The 14,274-nt window shown below is 40.7% G+C and overlaps 1 protein-coding gene across 1 annotated transcript in view; it reads left to right on the forward strand.

Moving 5' to 3' along the window:
• Positions 1-8,786: 8,786 nt before the first annotated feature.
• Positions 8,787-14,274, forward strand: part of LOC131996871 (uncharacterized) — a 51,243-nt gene continuing 45,755 nt past the window's right edge. Inside the window, exon 1 of the mRNA XM_059367044.1 lies at positions 8,787-8,917. Within this exon, the coding sequence (XP_059223027.1) occupies positions 8,787-8,917 (131 nt within the window). The remainder of the gene's footprint in view (positions 8,918-14,274) is intronic.

The raw sequence follows: 14,274 nt of genomic DNA on the forward strand, positions 1-14,274 counted from the left end.
AGCAAATCTTTTCTTATATCCTTGTTTTGCCTAAGAAGAGATGCCGGGAAAAGAACTCGACATATGCGATCCATGGTGGAGGGTATATAAGATTCGGCCCGGCCGAACTTAGCACGCTTTTACTTGTTTTTACTCTAAATTTTTTTTTTTAAATTAGAAGTTTATTTGTACTTTTTGTTAAATTCCCAATTACATACGGCTGTTTTGTTAACACTTTTTATTTGTAAACACTGTTTTGTTCCACTTTTTATTTATTGTAACCTAGTTTATATATTGAGAACCTACTTTAGTCGGATGCATTCTATAACAATAAATCTACACTCTATAAGATTATTATCTTGTTGTGTAGACAATAAATCCATAAATAAAATAAAGTAAAATATATACAAATATATAATCTCTGAGTTTTCCGAACTTCCATGTTAATTTGGTCTTAATAGCTAACACTGCGATGGACTGATGGTTGTCTTTTATGGTGTCAACTAGTGTCTATGAAGGAACGCAAATTTTCTGTTTTTCCATCGAAGTCAGGTTTTAACTTTGAAACAGTATTTATAAACTCCACCGTTGTCTGGGACATTTTATCTTCCGTTTCGTCTGAATCAAAATCTTCGTCTATCGGTCCAAGTGTTTTTCCAGACGAGAATAATACGTTTATATCGATTGCTAGAGGGGTTTCTATTGTGTGTGGGATTTCTTGACCTATTTGGTATCTGGACAATATCTTAACTAGTTGGTCCTTAATGTCCAATAAAGTCGAGGCTATATTTCTTATGCTCCTCGATTAGTTTGTTTCTAAATTCATATATTAGTGTTCTAATACTTTCAAATGAACTTGTTGGTATTCCTAAATGTTTTGTTAATGTTTCGGGACGAACATATGCACTTTTGTTTATGCATTTAAAATTTCCTTTTTCTGATTCTAGAATTGTCTTTAGTAAATCCCATTACATTTTATTTAAATTCCGTTTAAATTTTTACCCTGGCTTAAATATTTTTTCTCAAGCATTTTATGATGCATAAAATATATTTTTACTACAAAATTTAAACCTACCAAAATGGTGATTTTTCCACAACCCTTACCTCGTTTATCACATTGGTGTTTGTATACACTATTTTCGATTCTGGCTGTCCCATATTATGGATTTAGAAATGGTGATTAAAAAAAAAAAAAGTAAAAGCGTGCTAAGTTCGGCCGGGCCGAATTTTATATATCCTCCACCATGCATCGCATTTGTCGAATTCTTTTCCCGGCATCTCTTCTTACGCAAAAAAGGATATAAGAAAAGATTTGCTCTGCTATTAGAGCGATATCAAGATATGGTCCGGTTTGGACCACAATTAAATTATATGTTGGAGACACGTGTAAAATGTCAGCCAATTCGAATAAGAATTGGGCCCTTTGTGGGCTCAAGAAGTAAAATAGAGAGATCGATCGATCGATCGTATCGGGCTATAGACCGATTCAGACCATAATAAACACGTATGTTGATGGTTATGAGAGGATCCATCGTAGAATTTCTGGCAAATCGGATAATAATTGCGACCTCTAGAGGCTCAAGAAGTAAAGATCACAGATCGGTATGAACCGATTTGAACTTTATTTGACACAGTAGTTGCAAGTAAGAATAAAATACGTCATGCAAAATTTCAGCCAAATCGGATAGGAATGGCGCCCTCTTGAAGCTCAAGAAGTCAAGTCCCCATATCTGTTTATATGACAGTTATATAAGGTTATGAACCGATTAGAACCATACTTGGCACAGTTGTTGGATAGCATAACAAAATACCACGGGCCAAAATTCATTCAAATCGGATAAAAATTGCGCCCTCTAGAGGCTCAAGAAGTCAAGACCCAAGATCGGTTTATATGACAGCTATATCAGGCTATAAACCGATTTGAACCATACTTGGCACATTTATTGGATATCATAACAAAACACGTCGTGCAAAATTTCATTCCAATCGGATAAGAATTGCGCACTCTAGAGGGTCAAGAAGTCAAGACCCAAGACCGGTTCATATGGCAGCTATATCAGGTTATGAACCGATTTGAACCATACATGGCGCAGTTGTTGGATATCATAACAAAACACGTCGTGCAAAATTTCATTCCAATCGGATAAGAATTGCGCACTCTAGATGCTCAAGAAGTCAAGACCCAAGATCGGTTTATATGACAGCTCTATCGGCTAATGGACCGATTTAAACCATACATGGCAAAGTTGTTGGATATTATAATAAAACACGTCGTGCAAAATCATCATCAATCGGATAAGAATTGCGCACTCTAGAGGCTCAAGAATTCAAGACCCAAGATCGGTTTATATAGCAGCTATATCAAAACATGGACCGATATGGCCCATTTACAATACCAACCGACTTATACCTCTAAGAAGTATTTGTGCAAAATTTCGTCATTCTGTTTGTAACTACTCGAAATATTCATCTGAGACCCCATAAAGTATATATATTCTTGATCGTCGAGAGATTTCATGTCGATCTAGCCATGTCCTTCCGTCTGTCCGTCCGTCTGTCCGTCCGTCTGTCCGTCCGTCTGTCCGTCCGTCTGTCCGTCCGTCTGTCCGTCCGTCCGTCCGTCTGTCTGTGTGTCGAAAGCACGCTAACTTCCGAAGGAGTAAAGCTAGCCGCTTGAAATTTTGCACAAATACTTCTTATTAGTGTTGGTCGGTTGGTATTGTAAATGGGCCATATCGGTCCATGTTTTGATATAGCTGCCATATAAACCGATCTTGGGTCTTCAATTCTTAAGCCTCTAGAGTGCGTAATTCTTATCCAATTGGAATTAAATTTTGCACGACGTGTTTTGTTATGTTATCCAATAACTGTGCCAAGTATGGTTCAAATCGGTCCATAACCTGATATAGCTGTCATATTAACCGATCTTGGGTCTTGACTTCTTCAGCCTCTAGAGTGCGCAGTTCTTATCCGATTTGGATGCATTTTTGCACGGAGTATTTCGTTATGATATCCAACAACTGTGCCAAGTGTGGTTCAAATCGGTTCATAACCTGATATAGCTGCCATATATACCGATCTGGGATCTTGACTTCTTGAGCCTCTAGAAGTCGCAATTATCATCCGATTTTCCTGAAATTTTGTACTACGGATCCTCTCATGACCATCAACAAACGTGTTTATTATGATCTGAATCGGTCTATAGCCCGATACAGCTCCCCCATAAATCCATCCCTCTATTTTACTATTTTAGAGCCCCCAAAGGGCGCAATTCGTATTCGAATTGGCTGACATTTTATACAGATCTCCAACATATAATTTAATTGTGGTGCTAACCGCATCATATCTTGATATCGCTCTAACAACAGAGCAAATCTTTTTTTTATATCCTTTTTTTGACTAAGAAGAGATGCCGGGATAAGAACTCGACAAATGCGATCCATGGTGGAGGGTATATAAGATTCGGCCCGGTTGACCTTAGTACGCTTTTACTTGTTGATTTTATATTAATCTTATTGGAACAAATTTAGAAAGAAGCTAATATTTGACAATTCTTGTTTATCAAAGGTAAGGTTAAAAAATTTTAAATTTTGTTTTATAGTTATTTAAATATTTATTTTGATTATGCCACGAGCGAGAATTGCTTACTGGCCCTAAGAGTGCAGATTTTTGCACCTCTATAAAAGTTTTAGAAGATTATTTTAAGTTTGATTTTTGATTCGAAGTATTGTTTAAGGAGGAAATCTGTTTCATCGACTCTTTTCCAATATGTTGAAGCGTTTCCCAGCATGGTGTGGGAGATCTTTTTACCGATCTGATGGGTATCGCCTTTTCTCTATTGAGGCTCCAGGTGTATCTTCCTCGTCTTTTTGGTGGTTGGACTGCGGGCAATGCCGGTTCTTTATCGACTTTGACAGCCTTTTTTTGTCCGCTTCCAATATTCAGCTGTAGTCAGAAGTTTGGGACCCGGCTCGGTCGTCTTATCAAATTTTCACAAGTGTTCAACCTTTAGTATTCCGATTTTTAATCCACGGTCCCGGTTTGGACTGGACAGTTTTGGCAGTATCCTCTAATATTTTGCTGATAACAATGCAAGGATGTTTCGTTGATTAGAGCAAATCACGATCAATTGCGACTTTTAGATACGATGTTATAATACGTCTTAGGGGTAAGGAACAGAACCAGCTATGCAGGAGGTCCAAAAGGGTCTTGCCAATAGCATACGACTCGGCTAGACCTTGGGGGCTCAATGTTTAAAATCTGCTTGTTCACAAGGAAGACGAAGGTGGGCCAATTTGACGCATCACGTTTCCTCAATATAACGATTTCGATACTGACAAAGTCAAATACTTAGGGGTGATCTTGGACAGGAAACTGAATTAGAAGTGTCACATTTAAGAGCGTAACGAGAGGCTCACAGATGTTGGGCACGATGTAGACTGATTGTAGGCTCTAAATAGGGCCTGAATCCGAAGATAGTCCACTAGTTCTACATGAGTGTGATTAGACCAATACTTACTCACGCCTCAGTAGTTTGGTGGACTGCTATGTAGAAAAAGTGCAACATAAGGACCATTCAAAAGGTTCAGAGAACATGTTGTCTTGGCATAGGCCGAGCAATTCTACATATCCGACCCATTGACTTACAGATTAAGTGTGAGGCAGCCACTGCGGCTATGAGACTTAAGGCGATGGAAAATGGATAGAGGATAGGAGCAGCTCATACCATCGCGGTATAATCGAGGCGACGATAGGATACCTCGAAGTAATGGAAGAGGTTTCCGATCGGGTACCTGGGACGACACTTGAGGTCGAGCGCGAGGCACTGCTGCCAGCGGCACAGACTTGGATTGACGGAACCCTAGTTTTGCCATCTGGAAGATCATGTTACACGGAGAGTTCAAAGATAAAGAACAGAGTGGGCCTGGGGGTCAACATTGAGAACCTAGGGTCTGAGATCTGTTTTAGACTCCCTGACCATAATACGGTCCTGCAGGCGAAGATTCGGGCAATCACGGAATGCGAGAGGTGGAGTGGTGGGACGTCATCGCGGTAGCACCACCGAAACCTTTCGGGTCGACGCAGTCCGAGTTAAGAGCGTGGGCTGTGGAACAGCGAAAAGGTCGGCAGGACGGCGAAAATCCTATGGGGGGATCCAGAGCGTGAAAAGACGAGGCTATTGCAGAGAGAAAGTATGAAGAAGGTCAGTAAAGCTCTCGGTATCATAACAGGACACATAGAACTACGAGCCCACTTATGCAAATCGGTGCGGCAAGTGATAGCATGTGTGGGACATGCGTGGAGGATGATGAGACTTTGGATCATTTCCTATGTCATTGACCGGCTTTCGAGGTTAACAGGCACAAGCACTTAGATGGGGACACAATACCAGATTTGAACCAACTTAGGGGCGAAGTATGAAAAACAATTAAAGATTTTGCAAGTAGCATGGAATTCCCAACTTAGATTTTCCCTTTCGAAGTTTTTTTTAGTGTTATGTGTATTGTAGGCTTATGTGTATGCCCATAGTGGCAAGGGACGGATTACTATCAACCTAACCTAATGTAATGTTTTTTTTACATGTCATATAAGATACTTCAGTGTAATATAAACGGTTTTCACCAGACTTTATCGCTTTACAAGAAACTCTCACTCTCACTACTCATTAAAACTTAGCGGATACACCTCATATATTTCTACATCTGATGGGCCCAAGCAAAGGCGGAACAGCTATTTTTGTTTAAAAAAAATATCTAAAGCAATAATATTTAATGGCTTCAACAAAGTTTGCTGTTGGTGTTGAAGTTTATCTCGGGTTCAGACTAAAAGTCATTTCACTGTACTTGAATTGAGCAGAATTTTTGTCATTGAGGAATCTAACTTCCCTTTTTATGCCCTCCATCATAGGATGGGGATATAATAATTTCGTCATTCTGTTTGTAACTACTTGAACTATTCGTCTTGATCGTCGTGACACTTTATGTCGATCTAGCCGTGTCCGTCCGTCTGTCCGCCCGTCCGTCTGTCCGTCCGTCCGTCTGTCCGTCCGTCCGTCTGTCCGTCCGTCTGTCCGTCCGTCTGTCCGTCCGTCCGTCTGTCTGTCGAAAGCACGCTAACTTCCGAAATAGTAAAGCTAGCCGCTTGAAATTTTGCACAAATACTTCTTATTAGTATAGGTCGGTTGGTATTGTAAATGGGCCATATCGGTCCATGTTTTGATATAGCTGCCATATAAACCGATCTTGGGTCTTCAATTCTTTAGCCTCTAGAGTACCCAATTCTTATCCGATTGGGATGAAATTTTACACGACGTGTTTTGTTATGATATCCAACAACTGGGCCAAGTATGGTTCAAATCGGTCCATAACCTGATATAGCTGTCGTATAAACCGAACTGATATCCAACAAATGCGCCAAGTATGGTTCAAATCGGTTCATAACCTGATATATCTGTCATATAAAAACAGATCTGGGGACTTGTCTTCTTGAACTTCTAGAGGGCGCAATTCCTATCTGATTTGGCTGAAATTTTGCATGACGTTTTTTATTTTTTCTTTCAACTGTGTCAAATAAGGTTTAAATCGGTTCATAACCTGATATAGCTGCCATATAAACCGATTTGGGAACTTGACTTCTTGAGCCTCTAGAGGTCGCAATTATTATCCGATTTTCCTGAAATTTTGTACGACGGATCCTCTCTTGACCATCAATATACGTGTTTATTATGGTCTGAATCGGTCTATAGCCCGATACAGCTCCCATATAAATCGATTTCTCTATTTTACTTCTTGAGCCCCCAAAGGGCGCAATTCGTATTCGAATTGGCTGACATTTTATACAGGTCTCCAACATATAATTTAATTGTGGTCCAAACCGGACCCTATCTTGATATCGCTCTCATAGCAGAGCAAATCTTTTCTTATATCCTTTTTTGCCTAAGATGAGATGCCGGGAAAAGAACTCGACAAATGCGATCCATGGTGGAGGGTATATAAAATTCGGCCCGGCCGAACTTAGCACGCTTTTACTTATTTTAAATAACAATAATTAAACAATTATTTTAGGAGACTTCAATGCACATTCACTTTTATGGGGGACGCGAGACACATCGTATAAAGGACGGAGTGTTGAAAATATAATATTTCAATCCAATATGGTCTTTTTAAACGACGGATCAGCTACCCACACCACTAACGACCTGAGGCCGAATCTATTCTATCTTCGCATGCATATAATTTGCCTAGACCATCGGCGTTCCCCGGCGAACCAACACGCTCTTTAAGAGGTTGGAATAATTGAAGACGCATCGCTCTCAGCTTTATTGAGGGGTTTGGTGCAAATGGTGAAGGTTTTCCCCTCCTAATGCTGGCAACATTTGTGAGGTACAATGCCATGTAAAACTTCTTTTCAAAGAGGTGTCGCACTGCGGCACGCCGATCGGACTCGGCAATAAAAAGGAGGCCCCTTATCATTTAGCTTAAACTTGAATCGGACTGCACTCATTGATATGTGAGAAGTTTGCCCCTGCTCCTTAGTGCAATGTTCATGGGCGAAATTTGCATCTGCAATTTGATACTAAGACTCTCTTTGATAGGGGGAGAGACTCCCCAAATTGAGCTCAAGAATTCGCTGCACAAAGGCCACACTCATAGAAATTTTTAAGCAAAAACAGCAAAAATGTTTGCTTGCAGAAAGTCTGCTGAAAATGAGAAAAAAATTATATATCATCTTATGTTTCAATGTTTCAAGCATATAACGCACAATTTTTTCTCAATTTTCTACGATTTGGCAATTTTTGAACGAGTTTAAATAACAGCAGACAAAATAACTACCGCAATTATATTTATGCTTTTATACAAAAAATTAACCCCCAATATTGGCAATTTTTTTATTAATATATAGCAAATGCCTCAATTTTTGTTTGGCAGCTCAAAAATTTTGCATGAATTCATTCAAAATTTAAAATTTTTTAATTTAATATCAGCAGACAGTGTTTGCTGATATCAGCAGACTAATTTCTTTGGGTGTAGATTCGGAAACTGCACCGCAGTCAGCTAAACCCCTCCTGTCACCTGGAGGGCATCCCATGCCTAAAAGGACTAGGGCGAACAACAGTAAGATGGGTCCAAGAACCTTTGCTAATGTCGCTAGTGATAGTTTGGTAATGGAAGTTGTTGACAACGAAAAAAATAGGGCTGCGTACTTAGGAATAATTGGAGTGGGATAATCAAAGGACTGTCATCAGTAAAATCCGATGTCCTTGCGGAGTTTCCTGGGTCTCCTACAGTTTGTGATGATGCAGGCTGGTATCGAGGCCGATACAGACTAATTGCCTTCGGGAATCAAGGCCCAATTGAAATGTATCGTTGTGCGCTAAAAAAGATTGGTGAGATCTGGCCTGGTGCAGCACTAGATTTAATCAAGAAGTAAGATATTCCATCTTAGCTAATTGCGCATGCTTGGATACCAAGGATTCCCTCAGATCCTGAATCGATACTTGGTAGACAAAGGGATTGTGATCGTGATTGTGGACTCAAAGATTGGTAGATTGGATGAGGCTGATGGTGACCGGAGACATGCAATATTCATACAAAACGCCGGTTGTCTCGCAGACCTCAAAAAGTCTGAAGGAGTTGTATCCTACTAGACCTTCAGCTGAAACTAAAAGTCTGTAGAATCGGTGGGCTTAGGGAATCAGGAGACGACTCAGCAGTTGTTGCTGAACACATGCCTGAGGAACTATCGACAACATCGCTAAAGTCTAGCGGATTGCAGGATACTGAAAATCCCCCTGCCACAATCGAGACATGAAGGAAAGGCGTCGAAACAGCTGTTTGGATTGGGCTCAAGGTGTGCGCCAGCGGGGAAGGACGGAAGCATCAGCTGGTGAAGCATCTAAGGAGGAATCATCCACACCGCAAGTGCCCAGTGCCCTGAGGTAGAATGGTTCCACACTCTTCTTCCGTTGCGGAGCACTGAAGATTCAGTAGTAGCCAGCCTTGAAATAAATAGTCTCATTACTGGCTGGCTTCTCTATATATGGCACTCAATTCAGAGATGTGCCTTCAAACCTTAAGTCGCTGGTTAAAGCTGCTTCCGTAGGGAAGAAGAGCCGAATTGTAGGAAGTGATGCTAATGCACATCGTCAGATATGGGAAAGTTCGGATGTCAACGAAAGGGGTGAGCTGCTTATCGAATATATTATAAGTTGCAGTCTGGCGATTTGTAATAAAGAAGATAAACAGACCTTTATTACCAGGAACAAGCAGGAGGTACGAGATATTACCTTTGTATCGGAAGATATAAGCGCAAGAATATGCGACTGGGAAGTGTTGAATGACCACAGCTTTTCTGATCATCGTTATATTATTTTCAGCCGTGGAGAAAATACTGCAGAAGTGGTCCCTCTGCTAAACAGAATAAAAACGGATTGGGATAAATTTCGACACAAATTCTGTACATCTTTCCCTTCTAGACTAGGAAAATAAGTGGCAATTGCGGAGGTTATAGACATAATGGTCAAGCGGATCACAAAGGCCCTGAATTGCCATGGCGGACCCCAGTGTTGGTTGGTCTAAGGAAGGACTGCAGAAAACTCTTCAACAGAGCAAAAGCCACAGCAGCCCCACACGATTGGGACATCTGTAAAGCTGATCTAAGAAAATACAAGAACAAATCCTGGGTAGAATTCTTTAGCTCTGTGGAGGATACATCTGAGGCCTCTAGACCGTTTTAGGCCTCGAGACTTAAAACGGTGGGGTATATTCAGAAGTCAGAGAATGTATGGACAATGTCTAGTGGGGAAACACTAGAACTACTCGTTGATACACATTTCCCGGGAAATTCTCCAACGGAAAACGTGTCGCCAGAAGAGGTTGTCACTGGTGCGTATTCGTCGGAGGCTATTAGGGAAATTGTGTCTGAGCCGAAAATCCTTTGGGCGAAAGAAGTTTCGACTCCTTTAAGTCGCCAGGCCATGATGATGTATCACCACAAGCTGTGTCTGATAGACTGGTTCCCTGATTTAGGGAGATATACTCTGCTTGCATCAGCATTTCGTATACACCTATGGGATGGAGAGACACGAAGTTCATTTTCGATCCGAAAGCAGGTAAACCTTACCATACGAAGGCGAAAGATATTCGTCGTATGAGTTTGCCATCCTTTATGTTTAAGGCTCTTGAGAGGTTGATAGAAACATATCTTAGGGCAAAGACCCCGGACGTCACCTGTCGTGGCAGCAACATGCATATAGTAAAGGCAAATCCACTGAAACAGCCCTTCACGACCTAGTCGGCTGCATAGAGGGTTCTCTCGCTGTCAAAGAATTTACAATGGTAGCATTTCTAGACATTGAAGGTGCTTTTAATAATGTTAAACCGACGTCAATCAAGGGTTTGGAGTTTCTAGGCATCAACTCTACCGTAAGAAAGTTTTTTAATAACTTAATTACTAAAAGATGCATTACGGCAGGTTTGGGATCGTGGATCTAAAAAGATGGGTCAGCAGAGGAACACCTCAAGGAGGTGTACTGTCTCCTCTACTTTGGAATATAGTCATCAACAATATATTGTATTATTGTCTCTGGAAGAGAAAGGTGTAAAGGTGGTCGCGTATGCTGATGACGTGGCAATTGCGGTTAGGGGAAAGTTTCCCAGCACTCTAAGATATATAGTTCAGGAAGCTCGACGCGCAACAGCACAGTGGACTACCGAAAGTGATCTAGGTATAAATCCGTGGAAGACAGAAGTAGTTTTTTCAGCAGAAGATACAAGTTGCTTACAGTGGCACCTGTCTGCTTGGGAGGAGAGAGATATCTGGGTGCTATGTTGGACAGGAAACTGAACTTCAAATCCAACATTTTCGAAAGGGCAAGAAATGCCACTCTTTGGGGTGTACTCTAAAGATCCAGTACTGGTCACATCGAAAAGGTTACCCGACCACTGCAGTGTGTATCAAGCGGAGATCCTTGCAATTAAGTAAGTGGTGGTACTGCTAAGATATTAGGTCATAACAACGATTGGCATAAATATTTTCTCAGACAGTTAGGCAGCCATTAAATCCCTGGAGAACGTATTTCTGAACACAAAATTGCCCTCGACTGTCGCTGACCACTCAACGAGATGCCTGAACAGTTCAAAATTAAGCTGTTCTGTGTGCTGGGCCACAGAGATAACTCAGGGAATTGTAAAGCGGACGAGTTTGTGAGACTAGGAAATGCCTTACGCCTCTAGCGACATGTAAGCTAAGTTTTCAGGACCAAGACCGAAGGACAACGAATGATAGATGGTCACAAAGAGGGGGCTGCGAGCATTCCAAAACTATGTGGCCTAATCTAGACTTGAATAGAACTACCGTTCTGCTGTCACTGGAGCGTGACAGAGCGGCAAAACATGCATCCTGAAAGCTTTTCTTCGACCATGTCGATAGCGTTAATGACGCCGCCAAGATAAAAATTTTTCTTTAAAAAATCCATGTCCAAACTGAAACGTTAGTAGACGACATGGGAGTGAGAGCAGGGACAACTGAGGACATGTTGAGGCTTTTGATGAAAACGCATTTTCCACAGGACACGACGGGACTCACGGAGATACCGTAATCTTGGAATTATGAGGTTTATCGAAGGCTTATCATAACTGAAATTATGGTCAAGGTAGTCTTGAGGAGTTTCAAATCATTTAAGTAATCCGGACCTGATGGAATATTTCCGGCGTTATAGAGAAGAGTGAAATATGCCTGTTCACGACGAATATGAAGGTGGGCCAATTTGACGCACCACGTTTCCTCAACAAGACGTTTTCGATATCTTACAAGATCAAATACTTCGGTGTGATCTTGGACAGGAAACTGAATTGGAAGTGTCATATTCGGGAGCGTACTGAGAAGGCTCGAAATGGAGCCTCCACCATAAGATGGGGGGTATACTAATTTCGTCATTCTGATTGTAACTACTTGAAATATTCGTCTGAGACCCCATAAAGTATATATATTCTTGATCATCGTGAAATTTTATGTCGAACTAGCCATATCCGTCCGTCCGTCCGTCTATCTGTCGAAAGTACGCTAACTACCGAAGGAGTAAAGCTAGCCGCTTGAAATTTTGCACAAATAGTTCTTATTAGTGTAGGTCGGTTGGTATTGTAAATGGGCCATATCGGTCCATGTTTTGATATAGCTGCCATATAAACCGATCTTGGGTCTTGACTTCTTGAGCCTCTAGAGGGCGCAATTCTTATCCAATTTGAATGAATTTTGCCACGTAGTATTTTGTTATGATATCCAACAACTGTGCTAAATATGGTCCAAATCGGTTCAAATGGTTCTTGAGCTTCTAGAGGGCTCAATTTCTATCCGATTTGGTTCATAACCTGATATAGCTGCCATATAAACCGATCTGGGATCTTGACTTCTTGAGCCCCTAGAGGTCGCAGTTATTATCCGATTTGCCTGAAATTTTGTACGACGGATTCTCTCACGACCATTAACATACGTGTTTATTATGGTCTGAATTGGTCTATAGGCCGATACAGCTCCCATATAAATCGATCTCTCTATTTTACTTCTTGAGCCCACAAAGGGCCCAATTCTTATTCGAATTGGCTGACATTTTACACATAAATTTAATTGTGGTCCAAACCGGACCATATCTTGATATCGCTCTAATAGCAGAGCAAATCTTTTCTTATATCCTTTTTTTGCCTAAGAAGAGATGCCGGGAAAAGAACTCGACAAATGCGATCCATGGTGGAGGGTATATAAGATTCGGCCCGGCCGAACTTACCACGCTTTTACTTGTTTTAATTCGTACATTTGCGTACTAAAACTTACAATATTTTACTTTCTTAACACATTAGTCTAAGCTCTTAAATCTACGAGTTACACCTTGACTTTGGGTGTGCCATCGTGGGCAGCGAAGCGACCGGGCGTATATTACCATACCGCGTTGTGCCTCAAATGTGTTTTTTTTCGGAATTTTGAGACTTACCTTTAATTGATTTAAGAGCCTTGAGCTGCATTGAATAGTCCTCCTCAGTTTCTTGGATGTGCTTCGAATAACTTTTTGCTTCCAATAGAGCATTTTGGGGACGTTTTTGATTTTCGATTCTGGGGGGTTATTTCATGGGTACTTATTCCATAGAGCCTCAAAGTTGCACTCCTGAATACAAGCATCGTTTTTGTTTTTGTTTTGGCATGACTTTAACCGACCCGTGGAACGTGTAATGACTTTAATCAAATATGGGCGTGCTAAAAACAAACAGTTAATCTCTATCTTTGAGCATGAAAGGTCGAATTTTTTGTCAGACGGCAAGGAACATATTTTGTGATATATTGCGTTTGTTTGTTTTTGTCTTTTGGAGTACTGTAGGTTGGGTTAGGTTAGGTTGAAAAGAGGGTGCAGATATTAATCTGCCCCATGCCACTATGGACATGCACCGAAGCCAGTAATCGGCTGTTGTGCGCTCTACAAACTAAAAAGCAACCTGGAAAAAGAAAATCCAAGTTATAAAATCCTTAATTGTTTCCATACCACGCCCCTAAGTAGGTTCATGTCTGGTATTGTGTCTCCAACTACGTGCCAGTGTCTGTTAGACGCGAAAGCCGGGCAATGGCAAAGGATTTGCTCCAAAGTCTCATCATTTTTCCGGCATATCCTACATAGATAAAAATAATTTTGAAAAACAGAGTATTGATCTCAAGTTTGGCAGTCTTGCACGATGATGAAATAAGTCAATAAGTACTGCGTGACACAGTAATAAATGTCTCAATTAATTAAATTTAAAAATAAAACCACTGTAAACAATTTTTTTAGAATACGAAATTCATATATTTTTATGCCGAATTTTCTAAAATAAGTTTAATGCAAAAAAAAAAAAAATTGTTTTTGGCCGACCGGGGGTTGCATGTCTTGAATGGCATGGGAGTTTTGTGCTCTATATGGTAGTACGCCTATTTTTACAACTACCTAAGCTAAAGAATTTGTTGAAAGTCAACAAAATTTCAATAATTTTGTCTGTCAAGTCTCTGGTATAGACTTACCAACATTCTTCAACAAATAATGTCTTCGACTGAATGCTACAATTCGTTGAGAATTAAAGTTTCTCATACAAATTTGGTAGTTGGTTTTTTCTAACTTAACTCGGACTGCAACGACCCGAAAGGCTTCGGTTAACCAAGTTTACTGACGGCAATCCTCTGGCATTCACCGCCAAATCATCTGCCCTTTCATTCCCCCTTACTCCGTTATCCGTAGCTTCATTCTCCCTCTTACACTGTTCATGACCTTACCGTCCTGCT

Source organism: Stomoxys calcitrans, chromosome 1 (assembly GCF_963082655.1).
Source record: "Stomoxys calcitrans chromosome 1, idStoCalc2.1, whole genome shotgun sequence".
NCBI classification, from domain to species: Eukaryota; Metazoa; Arthropoda; class Insecta; order Diptera; family Muscidae; genus Stomoxys; species Stomoxys calcitrans.